Here is an 18953-nt window from a genome sequence, read left to right as displayed (position 1 = left end):
AGCTTCAGTCCTACAGAATTCCAGTAAAATGATGTAGTTCTTGGCCAGTCTATACTTTGAACAGAGATGTTGAGGAAACCTTTTAGCTCCTACAGCTGTACCCACTGAAGACATGCAATGTCTTGAGTCTCACATTTGGGCTCAAGGAATGTTCATGTGTTTCTCGGATTTCCAGTTAATCAGGGCCCTGCTGGGCCTTCTCTGAACATTCCTGTAATTTCTTAGTCAGCTGAGCACACAGGAGGATTTATCATGTCCCTCTATAACTTCCTTGTTTTTAGAAGTTCTTTAATAAATTTGAAATCTATTCATAACTCACATAAGTAGCTTACAACCTTGATGTTGTAAATTACCCCCTTTATCTCTAAACAAACCCATCATGCCACCACAATTCTAAGGGTGATCTTGCATGCTTGCATTCACTCTCTTTCTCCCTATCTCCTTCCTTCCTTCCTTCCTTCCTTCCTTCCTTCCTTCCTTCCTTCCTTCTTTCTTTCATTTTTTTTGGAGACAGGGTCTCTGTAGCTTTGGATATTCTGCAATTTACTATATAAACTAGGCTGGCATTGAACTCACAGAACTCCACCTGGCTCTGCATCCTTAATGCTGGGGTTAAAGACATGTACCAACATGCCTAGCCTGAGTGTGAATTTTCATAGTGAATTCTAAGTTAGTTCGGCTCCTCCCAGCCACAAGGAATCTCTTACTTTCAAGACCAAGTCAGCTCCTGTAAACATTCTACTCTGATTGAACGAGACAGCCCTAGCACGTTTCCCATTTGAATAAAGTTTATAAATCTCTCTCTTTCAAGTTAGCATTATTTTCTGTTGGTGTAGTAGAGTGAAATACTCCAACAGAAAGCAACTTAGGGGCAAGGCAGTTTTATTTGGCTCACAGTTCCTGCCGAGACATTGCCCATCATTCTAGGGAAGGCATGACTGCAGGAACAGGAAACTGTCAATCAGGAAACAGAGAGAAGACAAGCCAGGCCCGGCTATAAACCCATCGACATACTTCCTCTAGCTAGTCTCCACCTCCTCAAGGTCCTATAATCCCTCTAGCAGCACCACCAGCTGGGGATCAGGTGTTCAAATACATGGGCCTACAGGGGACATTTCATATTTAAATCACTGTCAGCCCTGGCCTTCTCTCACTTAGAGCGTTTCTTTTAGGAAATCTGAAATGGCCCTTTGCTTCTCTGTCCTGTTGGGTTGTAATCTTCTCCCAGCTCTTGTCTTTCTCAGGGACATGAGATTCATGTCTTGCAGATGTGCTAAAGAATCTAATAAGGAGGCAATATCATAGAGAAAGGTGGCTCTCCGCCTTGAAGTATTTGTGGGAACATAGGAGCCTCCCTTTAAATCTCAATTAGCAAACAGAAATGCCCCCATCCACGTCCATCAGCTGCCGCCCAAGTGTTCTCTAGTGCTTGCTTTCTTCAGTTTAAGAGCTCCCTCACCTTCTGTGGCAGCATATTAAGAGTTGGGCTTCACACCACCTGCAATCTTCTGGAATAAATTCTTCTCAATCCCTTTGACTCTATCCTCTGCCGTTCTTCTGGCATGCAGCTGGGACATGAGCATGGGCGCTGCCCTGTCTCGCTGCTCTTCCCTGAAATACTGCTACATTAGGGAGGGTCGACATTACTGAATTTGTTGCTTGTCTCTGGTTAATTTCCACAGCGCGGATGGTGATCTCTGACAGTATGTCAAATATAACCCATGTTTGTTAAGGAGGGGAGAGGCATCTGTTGACCTTTCCATTTGCTGTAGCTTCTCTTTCAAAATGTTCGTGAATCTAAATTCAGCATATTCGGGAGAAATAGATCATCACCTCTGGGAAACACTGTGTGATTTCTGAACACAGATTATTCATTACAAAGGAAAAGCTCTTTCCCACAGCATTACTTTATCTCAGAATATTTGACAATGCAGAGGAGGCCCTCCCTGAGTTTCTCCTGTGTTCAGTCTCTCTATGCTACAGTTTTCTCAATGAAATCTTCGTTTTAAAACCTTTGTGAGCTTGGCAGTGGTGGCACATGCCTACAGTCCCAGTACATAAGAGACAAAGACAGGCTGATCTCTGTGATTTTGAGGCCAACCTAGTCTACAGAGAAAGTTCCACAACAGTCAGAACCACACAGAGAAACCCTGTCTCAAAAAAACCAAAACCAATAAATAAATAAAGCTTTTGTACTTTGTACCCATGCTTCCTCCCTTTCTCTTCCTTATGGTCTTAATGTGTTTGCCACATTTTTAAATGTTCATGAATCCTATTCACTGACTATCTCTTTCACCTAAAAAAAACCTTTATATTCCAAAAATAGCTATTTAAAAAAATAATCAAAGTGTGGTTTCTTTTTTACATCTTTTTAACTTATTGTTTTTGTAGGCGGGTGTTTGGCTTGCATGTGTATCTATGTACTATGTGTGTGCCTCATATCCACTTGGACAGAAGAAAGTGTCAGCTCTCCTAGCACTAGAGATACTGATGGTTCTGAGTGTCCACGTGGGTGCCAGGAATGGAAGAGCAGCTAGTGTTCTTGGTCACTGAGAAATCACTCCAGCTCCTGTGATTTTGTGATTGTGGTTTCCTTTTATTAACCCCTTTGGTTTTTCGAGACAAGGTTTCTCCACATAGCCTTGCCGGTCTTGGACTCACTTTGTAGACCAGGCTGACCTCAAATTCACATTGATCCATCTACTTCTGCTTCCCAGAATGCTGTATGTGCCACCATGCCCAGCCAATATTTCTTTTTTTCACTTACTCGGTTAGTGGTGATGGATCCATCCAAGGCTAGTAATTTATGTTCCCAGTTACCCAAACCAAAAAGCATATACTCACACCAGTACTTTTACTCTTGAAGATCTTTGATTTCTTGGTGAGAAAACCCATCCTGAATGTAGATGGAACCATTCCATGGGCTGAGATCTGACACTAACCAGAAAAGAGAAACAAACAAACAATGAGACAAGATGCTGAGCCATAGCATTCATCTGCCTCTGTTTCCTGACTGGATACACTATGAAGCCCATTGCAAGTCATGCCTTTCAGAAAATATTTCTAAAGGTTGACCAGTATTACAATGGTAGTAGATAAATCCATCCCACAGTCTTTCCAGATTCTCGACTGCCACTTAAGCTCGCTGATTATTTATTTTCCAACATTAACCTTCTTCTAGGGTTCACTCTCTTATCTAATAATCCATTATTCCTCTTTAGATTCTTTTTTTCAGATGTATCTTTCCAAAGTTATTTTTTTTGGTAATTTTATTTATCAGTATTCACAGATAATGTGTGTATATATAAAACTTTGCAAGCACGATTTGTGATTCTTAACCTCTACTATCAACTTGATGAGATTTGAAATTACCTAGGAAATACATCTTTGGGTGTGAGAGTCTTTCCAGAGAGATTTATAACAGGAGGGAAGGAGGGAACACCCTTCCTAAGCTTTGAAGGCACCATTTGCCTGGCTGAGTTCTGAAACTGAATAACCAGAACTGAAAGATTAAGCCCAGCACTGACTTTCCTCTATCTCTGCACCCTGACTGTGGATACAATGCGACCTGCCATCTCCTGCTCCAACATCTGTAATTCTCCAAGAGAGTGGACCACACCCTCAAACTGTGAGCCTACGTCAACCCTCATTTCCTTCCTTAGGTTGCTTTTGTCACATCAACAGAAAAAGTAACGAATATATAAAGCTATATGGTTACACTTGGACTATTTAGGTCTAAGGGTAGTTTACCATTTACATAAGTAGAAGATGAAATTGAGACAAAAATTTTAGACAGAAGGTAGCATAAAGGTAACATATGCATTAGATAAGTAACAGTCCTTGTTATTGCTTATTTTTCATGATGTGTAATGAAATTGTTCTAAGGTCTCTAGGTTAATAAGTTATTTAATTTTATGTTCATAATGAGGCAGAAGCTGTCATGATTATCTTACAGATATGAGCGTTAGAAACATCGTCTCAGGATTATATGTGATAAAATAAAAGTAACTGACTCACATTGCCTTCCCATACACAGCCTGAGTCTGGTGCTGTATCAAGATACGTTTCATAATAAAATAATACATTGAAACAAACCTATGCAATCCAGTAGCTATAGTGATTGTCACCGTCATGCTGCAGAGGAGTGAGCAAAAGCAGGCAGATGATAAATGGCGTGTGGCTGTAACCTCTAAGCATCAGGCCAGCATGAAAGGCTTGAATCTGCTTTTCATGGGGTATTGTGGAGCTGGTGTTGGCATTCCTGTCCCAGGGACCAGAGACTGTGCGCTGCCATTGCGTTCCATTGTCATATGGACAAATGTATTTGGTTGAGTCATTGAAATTAGAGATTGCAAGTAACTTCAAAACATGGTCATCTTAGAAGAACTCTCTTTGCATTTATTTGAAAAATCCCCTTTAAAATATCAATGATTTTTTTTTGCAAGCTCTGTGGGATTAATCCTAACAGAGGCTATCTGCCCTGGAAGTGATGTATTCTGTCCTTCGGTGAAGTTATTAGAAATAATAGATGCATCTAAAATGCTTTGAGCCTGAGCTTTTGCTCTAAACGCACAAGACAGAAGTTTATTTTATTTTCCTCACTGGATCTCTTTAAGCACAAAAGGGATCCTTGATCTACTCCCTATATAACATTGCCCGAAGTTTCCTGGCAATCATAGGCTCTGTGCTTTTGTGGAAGTTAACTTACACGTTGCTCTCTTCAAACATGAAGCATGATGCGTGTTTCAGATGTGTGCTGAGCATTCTGAGATGCAAGAGGACTAAGACTTTCCATGTAATTCCTGGAAATGGTATAGGATGCTGGTGTAATGACCGTCCTGGGTTGTCAACTTGATGGGCTTTAGAATCACCTCACCTAGAAGACACGTCTGCAAATATCTGTGAGGGAACTTCTGAACATCAGGCAGCTCACAACTGCCTGTGATTTAGCTCCAGGGGCTCCGTTACCTCTTTGTGAATCTGCATACACACCTACACACAGAGATACACATATATACACAAAAATTAAAACATTGAAAATACCTCTTCTAAGAGGATAGATGCCGAAATCAGCTATTGGGCATTATTCTTCCAAGAAAATGTATTTGGGCATATTTCCCCCAACTTGCTGTCTCAGTTTCCATCTTGATCAAACATGAGTAATACATGTGTCTCCTTTGTTGAGTTACTAGAGGATTAAGTATAATCAAGGAGTTAGACACAGAGCAAACTGCCTGCTGTATAAGCCTAAAATCAGAAACTGTATATAACAGTAGTTAAAGGTGGAAGGTTCACTACGTATGGACATTGACGTGGTAAAGAAGTGGTTTAATCTACATTCTCAAGGGACGTCCACTTAAAATTCGATTCCACATTTCTTGTGAATTGACCGACCTATGGTTGCATTTGACTCCGGAAAGCCATAAATCATGTCACACCATGGGCTCATAATTAGATACCAAGGGAAAACCCATGCAGTGCTTCTGGGAAATGGAATCTTTTTCTATTCTGTTCCATCCCATTTTAGATTATTCGGTCACATTGTTTGGACCCATGGTTGGGTTTCTAGAGAACTGATCTCTGTCTCCATGTACTACATGCATATGAGAAGCTTTCCGTGACCATAATCAACAAGGTCACTGATCAAGTGGCTCGGCCAGAGGCTGAGCCTGTAGCAATCAGTTAGAATACTCCATTTGGGAAGTCATTGGCTCAGTCAGAAATCCACCTAACCATACTCACTCTTAATTTTGTTAATAAGATACCATGGGAGATATTTGAGGGAGGATTATCTAGATCCAAATGTCTATTATCAATTTATAGCATTACCTGCCTGGCAATCTCAGGTCTTTTTTTTTAAAATAAAGATAAAATAAGCTTATTAGAGAGCAAGTTATTCTCAGATACCCACATGACTTTGGTAATTATTGCCTTCTCTGAGGGCTCTCAGAAACCTTCTGAAGACTCACATAATCTAAGTAGGTGTTAATGGTAGCTTGCCTTCTGTACTTTGAAATCCATCTTTGCTTCATTTTGAAAGTGGAGAATTTTTTTTTTTTTTAATTTGTCACCAACCCTTCACCATATCACGGCTGAGGCAGAAAATAACAGCTGAGAAATTTCCTTCACGAATTCTGTGTCTTGAGCTTTGATTTCTCAAGGTCCTCACACTTGAAGCATCTACCAACACCCCTTGAATTCACCTCATCTGCTTTGCTTGTCATCACACTTCCTGAGGCCTATGTAACCATGTCCAGTCAAAGCTCCCACTTGGGAAAAGATGGAAACAGAATTTGTTGTTAGATTGTGTGATCTAACAATTGTTTGTTTGTTTGTTTGTTTGTTGTTTCTCTAGTATCTGTGCACTAGTTCCACACCTACCTTTTTTTGATTGTTCTCCTAGGTCTGTGATATTTGGGAGTTTCTTTAAACACAGAGCCTTCTTTTGTGCATCCAATCAAAATTTTCTATAAATATATACTGAATATCTATCATTTTCAGGTACTGTTCTAGGGAAAAGGATATAATAGTTAAACACACACACACACACACACACACACACACACACAGCCCACATCCTTTGCCCCGTAGTCTATGCTCTGCTGTAAGTATTTGCTTAATGAAATCATCACTGAATTTCCCCCACTTACAGGTAATTTTCTTTTATTATGCTGAGCTTTGGGTAGATGAGCTTGCCCTTTTGAGTTGTCTCTTTAAGTTTTGTTTTTTAATTTTATGTACATAAATATTCCCCTGTGTTGATGCAAGGACCTGGTAGTAGAGGTCAAAAGAGACCGCCAGATCCCTGTGCACTGAAAGCTGCCCCTTGGGTTACAAACCAAAACCAGGTCCTCTGCAATAGCAACAAGGGACCCGAACCACTAAGCCATCCCTCCAGTGTTTTGGATTGTCTTTTCAACGGAGTCTAGGAGCGTTGGTGCTGTCATCAGCTTTTGTGGAAGATCATTATTGAATGGGGAGTCTGAATTTTTACGTTTATGTCTAACTGTTTCTCATAGCAGTTCTCTCCTGCAGTGTTCCTAAGGTGTTAGCAAATTAGAGAAAAATGTGGGGTCAGTATATGCCTATTATGATTTATTATCATCATTTGTTTTTAGAGAAAAGATCAAATGTAGACCAGGTTGGCCTCAAACTTGCTATGCAGCCAATGACCAAGTCTTTGTATGCTTCCATTACTCTTCGTGGTCATTCTTTCATGAATTTATTATAACACAAGATATTTGCCAACTCCCAAAAGCTTTATGAAATCATCACTGAATTTGGTCCATAGCAAGCTGATTTTGCTGTTCTCTCTTCTCTGCATGTGGTCATGTGTTTTAATGCTAATTTAAGATGTTATTGTCTTCTAGAAATAACCCTGCCCTGGTCTCTGGCATCCTCGTGGTCTGGACATGGAGTATGCTGCAGTTTCCCCTCGACTTGGCAGGTAAATGTTTTTATATTTGTGTAAAGAAACAAAATTATGACTCTTAAATATAAATCATACTAGGACAAAGGAGGTAGTTGGTTGGACCTAAGTTTTGATATCCTAGTATTAGCTCTACTCCAACCTAGAAAGAAGGTGGTTTGAGACACAGGAAAATCAAGTGTGGACCCATTTTGGGTGTGTGGTGAACTTAAGTACATGAGTGTAGCCAGGCAAGTTGGTGTGTGCCTTTAATCCCAGTACTCTGATGGGAAAGGCATGAGGAGCTCATCCCTGGCTACATAACAAGTTTGAGATCAGCCAGGTCTATGTCGGGTTCTGCTTCCAAAAAGCGCCCCCCCAAATTAATAGCAATAAGGACTAGAGAAGTTAACTACGCTGCTTTCTACTCAACTGAATTAATACATCTGTTACTTCTCATCTGTAATTCTGCCAAAAGCAGCTGAGATATAGGTGCCTTGATTTTTCATCTATGAAATGGGATGACACTCACAGTAGTTAATTGGTGAGTACCCAGTGACCTGCCAGTCTGTAGTCTCCATATCTTCTGCCAGGAACATGGTGAGACCCACATATAAGGTGAGAGAAGCAGGTTCACACCCCAGTGCGGAAAATTAAGATTTCCCTTAATGGCAGCTCTAACCTTAATGAAATCTTCAAGGGTTGGCAAGAAGAAAACTGTTTGGCTGGCGTTCCATACTAGCGATTTCCTACAGCTGTATTGTCCTGCAGAATGGTGCCTACCAGACACTCACAGCTGGATGCATTTATCTTCAGTAAAACCAAGGGAGCAACTCCTCAGTGACACTGGCCATATTTTACCCACTCCTTTGGCACATGTGGCTCCCGTGTTGGACAACAAAGATATGAAACCATCTCACTATCATATAGAGTCTTAGTGAGTGCTGTCAGCTTAGAATCACACCGTAATGTCTGGCTTGCTGGAAATGTGACTTTTAAGAATTTGAGAAGGCCCAGAACTCACTCATTCTCTTTCTTCATCTACTTTATTCTTTATGACGCTCTTCCTGCTGGCTTCAGGGCTAGAAGTCAGAATAAGTAATTCTGGGGCTCCGCTGAGAACCTTCCGGGTTTTCAGCACACACTTTCAGATGGAAAGAGTTGTCCGGATTTTTTCAAAGTAGAACAACAAGAAACAAACAGCAAAAAAAAAAAAAAAAAAAACAGGTTGGATATATTGCAGTGCTCTCTTTCAATCCCAGAAGCCCGAAGACAGAGGCAGGCAGATCTCTGAGTCTGAGGCCAGCCTGTTCTACTTTGTAGGTTCCAGGCCAGCCACAGCTACATATTGAGATCTTTTCTCAAAAATAAAATAAAAGAAAGAAAGAAAGAAAGAAAGAAAGAAAGAAAGAAAGAAAGAAAGAAAGATGCAGACAGCATATAGAGGTTTTGCTGAAGTGTGCCCTAGGACATACATGGTACTCGTTACCCAGCTAGAAGCCAGCCAGCTGCTGTCCTGTTAGACTCTCAGGCTCCATCCTTTCTACACTGAGTAATATTACCCATGGGGAGGGGGGGAGGCTGCCAGGAGGGACTTCCTGAGCGTGGCTTCTTAAGAAGGGCACTTTTTGACCTCATATTTGTCTTTCCTTTGTCATTCACTCGCCCTCTCCTATCTTGTGGTTTACAGACTTGCTAAGAAAGTTTGTATTTAAAAAAAGAGATTTTTGTAAACATTCAGAGGTGATAATGCTATGCAGCTGTTTGAAAAACAAAGACCAAATGTCACTTCTGACTAAGCCGCTATTGTATTGTCTAACAAACAGTACATTATGTTCACCCATATCAAAGCCACTTCATGATATTTGCATACGCTTGCTGGATTGAGACATCCTTTGTTGGAAAACTCCAAATGGAAGGCTTTATTACTACAAAACGGAATATTTTCTACCCTTGACCCTGAATTAAATTTATTTCTTAGATATTAAAACAAAAGTTTCATCTGTCAACGGAGTCTACCTTTGTTCAATCGGGAACAAAACTATGCAAGTATGCCCAGTCTTTCTTATAAAGTGGGAGACAAAAGGAGAAGGAGTCAGAACAGGATAAAGTAATGGCTTTTATTTGGGCTCCCACACATACACACACCAACACCAACATAAGAAAAGTATGTTTAGTGTGACTTATACTTGAATTTGAATACTAAGCGCTTGAGTTCTCGGAGCAAACTCACCCACGTGGTTGAGTAAAGCAATAAATGGGGACAATCTAGAGAAAGCATTTGTGATGGTCCGATGGTGTTCTGGACTCTGTCATTCATTTGCTGCACTTAGCAGTCAAGAAAATCACTCACCCTCCCCAATGCACTCGCACGGAGTACCAGGAGCACTGGGCTCTCTGACTGGAAACCCTGAGTACACCACTCTGTAAGGACACCCCCCAAAACACACACAGACAGCAGTTTCCTTCACACCCCACTCTCTCTAGTCTGTTTAATCAGCTGTTCCCTACAGGGAGGCTGGTAAGTGGTGCAAAATCTTTGAAGTGCATGGAACCACGGTGCCAGTATCAGGGCTGAGGTGGAGAAATCTCCCCTGGTCTTCCCAGTCAAGCTGCACAGTCATTCTCGGGCCGCCAGAACCAGACCACCCACAATGATTTGTCCTATGTCCCTTTCCAGTTTGGGTTTCAGAATGTTAACTGTCTTTTCTCTCATTTTTCCCCCCAGTCCAGTTGAAACTGGTATGCCCCTCTTCGGTGAAAGCCAGGGGCTTCCTCAGGTTGTTCCTGAGCCAGTATGGTGCGGATCTATGGGCCATTGGCCTCAGCTTTTTCATCCAAGATGGTCCCTTCCTGGTTGTGCGCCTAGTCCTGATGATCTATTTCCAAGTGATCAACCACATGCTGGTATTCTTTGCTGTGAAGAATTCACTGGTCATGGCTCTGCACTTCTACCGGCTTGTGGCTTTGATCCTTGCCACCCGGGCTGCCATGGAAGACCATCCAGAAAGCCCCAAAACGCGGCCCAGTAGCCCAGACCAACCCTCTGAGAGTGGGCCCAGTGAGTGGGAGGACGCCTCCAGGGAGGCCCTGCCTCTGCAAGCCTCGCCTGTCACCTCTGAGGAGTCCTACCCCGTACCTTAGCTACCCATTCCCATCATGCAACTGGGAGGCTTGACTCATTTGCTTCTTGTAGACCGGTTCTCATCTTACCTCCCCCAGGAAATGTTTGAGTGCAGCAGCTTCGAAGGAAACAACACGTAAACATGATCTTGAAACAAAGCCAAGGTATTCTTGTTTGTTTGTTTCATCTGAATGGAAAGAACTTTGACAAGTGGCTGTCTCTACAACCTCCTGCGAAGATGGCAGACTTGACACAGCTCGGAGAAACGCTCTGAGTGACTGGTTCTTACTGAGCTGTTATGTCGCAGGCATAGCTGTAGTAGCACACCCGCCAAAGATTTAGCGCTGACATTTACCATCTTCACACCTCACCCTCAAGAACTACCTAGTAAGTGGTTGGACTGTCACACTCTCTCATCTGATGTTTTCTGTAATGTCCCTCTAACATTAAAAAAAAAAGTATATTCAGTGAATGCAGAACAAATGAGAGGGAAATACTTTTAACATCAACTTGCCATGGGCTGGAAGCTGGGAACTAGTGCCACCAGCTTCCTCAACGCAGAAAATAGCTGTGGTGGTTGTACAGGCCTTTCCCGGAACCTCATTCATCTGGACCAAGATGGCATTCTGACATGGTGCCTATGTTCTTGAGAATCACGATGGCTTTGAGCTTGGGTAGCACAAAGATCCCAGCAAGCCATTTCGGTTCTACAAAACTTCAAAGCGAGGAGATATGAACAAGACACGCTTTCCTCCTAATACAGTTCACAGGATCATTGGTATTGGAACGCTGAGTTAGTTATATTTTCCTGCATTGTCAAGGTGCATCCCATGATGAGGTTGCAGGCTGGCAGGCTGCGATGAAGGAGTCTGAAGGCCCTCGGTGTTACCATGTTTCCTGGTGGCTGCCAGCAGCTGCTGCAGGAGCAGCAACAGTAACAGAGATTCCCACCGGTCCCGGGAAATGCCATCATTGGCTGCAGCTTGGTTTCAAGAACAGTTGGTGGAAGGTGGCACCAGCCTCATTCACAGGGCCTCATCAACGTCGAGTCACCACATGTCACCCTATCGCCTCCTGGGAATCATGATGGCCTTGGTTCCCCTGCATGAAACAGTCTTCCTCTCACTTTGCACATCTCTGTGCATTCTGGGTAGAAATGATTCCAAACCTTTGAAAGAGGCTCTTCCTTTTAATTACATGGTGAAAACTGGACTTGGCAATCTAGCAAACATCTCTAAAACTGCTATTGTTAGAGTTTAGGGTATCGGTCAGCCCGTGCTAGCATTCCCAAGCCTTCAGAGACATTTATTCAGGGATCTTCCTAAATTGGATGCAACCATTAGACAATCAGTTGGGACTTTTTTTTTTTAATCTATGAATTTCTGGTATAGGATGGTATTTATCCAACATGTTTGATAACTTTTATAAGCAAATTCTATTTTATACAAAGCCATGACTGTCTTCCAGGAATTTCCACTTCTTTTATTCCTTGTGCCTTTCATTTTAACAATGTTATGGCTGTAAAATGTGCAGGAAGCAAATGGAGAGCATTTAAAAAATTTTCATAATATTTGTATGCAAGTAAAGGTCAAGATTTATTATTTATATAAAGTGAAGAATGTGACAGTTCTTAAAGGTGTGTTATTTAAAATTCTTAGCAATGGGACGTGGGAAGATGTCTCATGGTTAAGAGCATGCACTTCTCTTGCAGAGGACTTGAGTTCTTCCCAACACTCTCCAGGGCCTACAACCATTTGTAGTTCCAGCTTTGGGGGATTTAATACCCTCTTCTGGCCTCTGTGGGCACAGACTACACTCCTGCACTTGCAGGCACACACACACACACACACACACACACACACACACACACACCACAAAGGTAAAATTAAAAAAATAACAAAAATATTTTGAAATAAAATACTCAGTAATGAGAAGGAAAAAAAAAGCTATTTATCAACTGCCTCAGCCTTCTCTTGTGGTGCTGCCTGCCTTGTGTTGAATACCTTCTCCCGTGAGGTCTACCTGCCACTCCTTACTGCCCGTTTGCTCCCAGCACTTTTGTGATTGTGTACGTGCAGAAAAACAAAACAGCAAGCCTCTAAAAACAGAGGGTGAAGTAGTGTGACTGTTGCAAGGATATTTTTACGTGCTTTCAAATCTGAGTCTTGGCTTGATTCCGTGAAAGACTTTCTAATGCTTAAATGAAATATTTCGTAATTAGCCCTCCTCCTCCTCAGGCCCGTCCAAAATCTGGCTTAACTTAGAATGCCAGGAAGTCAGAGAGCACCCAGGACCAGCTTGGTAATTAATGGATGGCCAAAAATAGACACACGGTCTTCAAGGCTTTTCCAGGAAAATCTGCTCAAGAGAGTGTTTAACCTCAGTGCCAGTGTTTCCATTTCCTTATGCTGGCTGCTTTGATCCTGGGAAAAACGTCTGTTTGCTTAGTCTAGGTTTTATCTCTGGAGAAAAGTTAAAAATTGATTCAGCTAGCTGTATGTTTATAATCATTACTACCATTTTACCCTTTAAAAACTGTGCTTGTATTGTAATGTTTCTAGATATCCAAGCGTTTGTCATAAACTGAACAGAGTATCAGTTATCTCCAAACCATTGGCACTTTGAGACTTGTTTACATTTTAATTGTAGTGAAATATCTTCCTCACGCAGGACACAGGCTCCACCCTCCGGCCCCAGCCACAGAGCACGCCAAGCCCCAACCCCCAAGGACCGGGCTTCCCTTGCAGTTGCGGGAACTGTTGCTGTTTAATTAAAGCTCAGTCAAATCTTCTTCCCAAAAGATGCTCTTCCACTCCTGAGGAAGCCTGGTGTCCATGTTTACATCACGCTGTGTGGACCTCAGGATCCTCCTTAGGCCTTATACATACCGAATGAAGTCTTAAACACCACAACACTGCTCTGAAGACCAACATACCGCTCTGTCCTTGGTTATTCTACAGAGTTTTATTGCTGTTGTAAAGGGTGGACTGGTCGATAACATTGGAAACTTCCAGGGAGAAACCTAAGACAATTCTGCTGTTTTTTTTTGTTTGTTAGTTTGTTTTGGTTTTTTTGTCCGACCACAAGACCTTGAAGCCATGAAGATGGGTCCATGTGAGGATGGGGTTCGCTGCTATCAACATACCGCTTTGTTCAACAGGAGCGTGACTTGCGAACCCATTAGGATTGCCATGGTTCCCGAGTTCAGCATAGACTCTATCTCGGGGATTTAGTATCAGGAACTCTTCGGCAGTGAAAGGAGAGAAGTGTTGAGACGCGGCCTGTCCACCTCCATTCCACTCTAAGATTCGCTGAAAGAGAGTGCGCAGGCTCACAGATCAAACAGCCTTGAATTACAAGATAAAAAGACACTGTTAGTTCTTTTACTGTTCCTTAATTCTAGGCTTTGGTTTTCACTTAGGAGGACTTTTGATCTGCTCTCAGACATATCTGATTAGAGTTATGCCAGGCAGCTGGAGGCTCCACAGAACTTTCAGGATCGTGAGAGCAGCTAAACAGTGATTAAAGAATGAGCCACCAAGGCCTCCTACCTTATCAGTTTTTATCTCTGAGGGCTCTCTTACTGAAATAACACGTGAGCGTATTTTCTGTGAATATTTCTAGATTTTGCTGCGGCTGGCTTTTTTTTTTTTTGTTTTATTAGGGACATTAACTACTTGTATAAAGCTTTGTCCCAATGCCTTATTTTATTTTATTTTTCTGCCGACTTTTTTGTATGTCTCTTCTCTACTCATTTCCTTCATGGATTTTAAGCTCTGGCTTAATAAGTAAAACTGATCTATTTAGAGCATGATTAAAGTGGCATTTCCAAACAGCAAGCAAAGAATGACCAGTTTTATAAATGATGCTGGAAAATGTTGCTATCCATCTGGAAAACATAAAGTGGGATTTTTATCTCATGAAATCTATAGAAATAAATTCCAGATGGATTAAACCTCACTGTAAAATGAAAACTATAAATATCGGATGGAAATACGCAATGTGTCTCCATTGGGGGTGCGGTGGGGGTGGGCAAAGTTCTCCAAAGCGAGTCCTGAAACTCGGAAGCAAGTGATGGCAGCTTTTTCTATATGGATGCTTGATGTTTATGAGTGGTAAAAGGTGTCGTGAACATACCAGTTGGGGAAAACCAAAAGGCTAGTGTAGTCAAGAGTGAGAAGAAGGGTAGATATTGGGAAGGGAGAGACAAAGGGTGTGTTTGTGCATAAAAGTTTGAACATCTAGAAATTACTAAGACCTAAGTAGCAATTTAACGCTATCTTGAAAATAAATAATCTTGATAGCATGTATGAGCAATCAATATGTAATACATTTCTGAACAATTTTTTTTCTACAATATGAATTAAGACCTCAAGATGTGTAAGTTTAAACTTCAGAATTGTAAGGAAAATTTCAAATGATGTTGAGCAACGTAAATGAGTAAGTTACGAAGCAGACATATAGTGGAAGGTAATAAGAGACACTTAAAATTTAAAAGTGCCAAGTTCTCCTAAATTCATCTATAGATTGATCTGAAATCATCTCCATCATGTTATTAAAGAGATCCTGTTTGCATGTGTGCATGTGTTTGTTATTCATGCATGTATGTGTGTTAATTTGTGAGCATGTGTGAAAGCCTTCAGAGATGTCAGTTGCTTTCCACACTTTATTGACTAAGGCAGGAGGCTCTCTTCATGAATCCAGAGCTCACTAACTCAGTCAGTCTAGTCAGCCAGCTTGCCTGTCTCTGCCTCCCAGCACTGGGATTATCTGTATCTTGCCTTGCAGCAAAGCATGTACATGAATCCGGGGGATTTGAATTCTCTTCTCCATACTTACAGGGCACTGCCTTACCCAATGGACAATGACCCAGTTCCAAGTCTTTAATTTCTACTGATTATTATTGATTCTAACAACAGGTTTTATGTTCTAGTGACTACTTTTGATTCTAAAATATTTTATAATGAAATAAGCACAAAAGAATAGCTGGAACATGCTTTAAAAAGGCAAATGAGAGAGAGCACTTTAAGTATATTTAACTACATTACACAGTTACAATAGGCCGGAGAATTTGATTTTGTTATATGAATAAGCAAGCCAAAAATCTGAATGGAATAAAGTCAATAAATATGCTGAACTACATAAAGGATTCGGTTAGATGATAAATCACAGGCTAGGAGTAGAATAATATGAATAGTTTAGGTTTTGTAAAATATTAAATTGGATCACTACTTCAATCCATATGTTAAAAACACTTCCAGATGGATCAAGTGATTAAAGATTTAAAATTAAAAAAAGAAAGAAAATGTTGCTTTTGTACTTGAAGTGGCAAGAATGACTTTTTAATAAGACATAAAATAAGGATGCGGAGGAGATTCACACAGCAGCTCATGGAAAATTACGCATCAAAAGAACATTATAAGCAAAGAAAGCTGAACAACAAACTAGGTCAATAGAATAATAAAGCAATAAGCCGGGTGGATGGGTTTGCCACAAGTATACCTAATCATGAGTTTTCCTAAGCTCCCTTAAACAAGGAAAAATACAAGTAAAATGCCATTGAAACTCAAAACCTAAGCAAAAGACTTAACTATAGTCGTATATCAATGTAGAGTGAATAAAGTAATGAGATAAACCACAACAAAATGCCATTCACCAAATGAAAACTAAACTCCAGGTATTCACTTTGCACGTGCTGTACAGAAAAAAAAAGCCCACACTTTTTTTTTTAAGGTGCTACAGTAGAAGGAAGCTTGGAGAAGTAGGTACCACTTTCCATGAGTAGTGAGGGTACACACCAGTACAGTTTGGCAACAGGGGAAAATTAACCTTTGAGCTCTGATCTAGCAAGTCAACATCTAAGAAACCATTCTGTGAGTGTATGTTTGCAAACTGTGAGAGCAGGCAGGCCCTGGGGCAGTGAGCAAGCAATAGGAACATGATCCCCTATCAGTCTGAGAGAGATTGATCTAAGATCACTGAAAGGAACAGTCACACAGAGCGGTGGTTCTCAGCCTGTGGTTATGACCGTTAGGGGTGGAACAACCCTTTCAGATGGATTTGCCTAAAACAACCGGAAGATCAGCTATACCATACAATTCATAGCAGGAGCAGAGTTATAATTATAAAATAGCAGTGGAAATAATTTCATGATAGGGGGTCACCACGACATGAAGAAACATTTTAATGGGTTTCAGTATTAGAAAGGTTGAGAGCCACTGGCTCAGAGAATTCGTTAAAACTAAGGATGGCTGCAAGCTAGTGTGTTGCTCTGTCTGTGCTGTCAACACCTTCGCAAGTGGCTATTAAGCATGGAGGATGCTAAACTTTCAAAGATCATGGTTATTTCTGATTCCGATGTGCTCTCATGCTGTTTACGCCTTTATTAAAAGGTATTTCTCTTTACCAAGTGTGTGGTTTATTTGCCTCCGTGTATGTTTTTGTGCGTGGTGTGCATGCAGTGCCTTGGAGGCCAGAGGAGGGTGTCAGACCCCATGGAACTAAAGTTCCAGATGGGCCTTGGGAACCAAACCTTGTGCCCTGCAAGAGCAGCAAGGACTCATGATAGATGAGCCATCTCTTTGGCTTGTTTTTATGTTTGTTTGTTGTTGTTTTTTTTATTTATATAGTTTGGGTTATACAAATTGACAGATTACCTCTTAATACTTAAAAAGGCAATTGTCAGTAAGAGGAAATCTTGTTACCTTACAAACTTTACATGAATCTGCTCTCTTGTACAGAAACTTTGGTATCATTTTATGAATAAAGTAGCAATCATTTCTTTTTAACGCAGGAAAATAAAGATCTTACGATTGTAACCAAGAAAAATTCCATGAGACACTTGATAAATCAAGGGCTTAGGCCATGTCAAATTCTGTTTGCCTCATAAAGCATTGAATACATGAGAAATGAAATCATGAGTACATCTATAATAGCTCAGAAAATCAAACTGACTAAAGGATTCGCTGGGCCCTGATGGATAAGCATCACAAAGATTGGATTGTAATTGCCAGTCTGACAAAGTCTTATTCTCTGAGATTTACGGAGGCACCAAAACAAACCATACAGAAATTTAGCTATGAATTATATAGCCAAACTTATTTTCTGAAGAGAGTCTGGGAATTGAATGGAGCCTTGGGGGTGGGTGGTTGCATACTTGTAAAAGAATCACCGTGTTCATTTCCAAGTTCATTTTCACAGCCCATCTAATTTGTCTATGCAGCCATTTTAGGTTTTGCCAAATATTTACTAAATATACAATGAGTTGTGGTGCATGATCTAATGGGTCATATGCAAATATGATCAAATCATAGAGCAAAACAAAAATTCCTAAGCCAACCATACGTCAGATACCATATAGACTTTATATCCAATGAAGAATCTGGGCCAAGAAAAGTTGGATCTGTAAAGCAGATATGTTTTCTCAGTGGAGAATAATGGCTCCTGCCAATAGTGTGGCTGGAAAATTCTGATAGCTGTGGTTCTGGTGTGTGGGGGCTGTCCCTTCCTCTGGGTACTCTATTATTTAAGGGTTTCCATGTGACCTGAGCGACAGCTAATAGCTGAGTCAAGAGCTGAAATTATGTCATCAGCTGTCTGGGTTTCAACTGGTTCAGATGACTAGTGGATTTTACTGGTTTATCTAAGTCAACATTTTATTTACTTTTTAATAGATGCTGTGTTTGCTGTCTCGCCAGTTGATCTATATGTATCAAGATGCAACGTGTGTATTCTACAAGAAGAACTCAGTGTTTCTCCTGTTCAGACACCCATGCAGAATCAGCTTTGTCCTTGGCCCCTGCATCTTCTTCCTAAGCAGCCCTTAGTTCTGCAAGTTGTTTTTGTTGCTGTTTTCTGCTTATGTTTCTTCTTTTTTATCTTTTATTATTTTATTATTATTATCATTTATTACAGTTTATTCAATCTGCATCCCAGCTGTGGCCCCTTCTTCTTCTCCTCCCAACTCCACCCTCCCTCCTTCTCCTTCCCCTATGCCCCTCCCCTAGTCCACTGATAGGGGAGGTCCTCCTCCCCTTCTATCTGATCCTAGCCTATCAGGTCTCATCAGGACTAGTTGTATTGCCTTCCTCTGTGGCCTGGCAAGGCTGCACCCCTCAAGGGAGGTGATCAGAGGGCCTGCCACTGAGTTCATGTTAGAGAGAGCCCCTGTACCCCTTACTAGGGAACCTACTTGGAGACTGAATCTATGGGCTACATCTGAGTCAGGGTTTTAGGTCCTCTCCATGCATTGTCCTTGGTTGGGGTATCATTCTCTTCAGGGCCCCCAGGCTTCAGTTTTTTTGTTTGTTTGTTTGTTTGTTTTCTCTGTTGGTCTTCTTTTGGAGCTCCTATCCCCTCCAGGTCTTTCTATCTCCCCCTTACTTCATAAAATTCCATGTATTCTGCCCAAAGTTTGGCTAT

General features: G+C 41.2%; 1 protein-coding gene across 1 annotated transcript in view; it reads left to right on the top strand.

Annotated features, from left to right (window-relative positions):
* Positions 1-16903, top strand: part of Tmem26 (transmembrane protein 26) — a 50858-nt gene extending 33955 nt beyond the window's left edge. The window contains exons 5-6 of the mRNA XM_021647059.2: positions 7371-7447; positions 10137-16903. Of these exons, the coding sequence (XP_021502734.1) occupies positions 7371-7447; positions 10137-10552 (493 nt within the window). The 3' untranslated portion in view covers positions 10553-16903. The remainder of the gene's footprint in view (positions 1-7370; positions 7448-10136) is intronic.
* The last annotated feature ends 2050 nt before the right edge of the window (positions 16904-18953 follow it).

This window comes from Meriones unguiculatus, chromosome 16 (assembly GCF_030254825.1).
Source record: "Meriones unguiculatus strain TT.TT164.6M chromosome 16, Bangor_MerUng_6.1, whole genome shotgun sequence".
Classification (NCBI taxonomy): Eukaryota; Metazoa; Chordata; class Mammalia; order Rodentia; family Muridae; genus Meriones; species Meriones unguiculatus.
The sequence above is the reverse complement of the archived record's forward strand: the minus strand, read 5'-3'. Positions and strand labels throughout refer to the sequence as shown.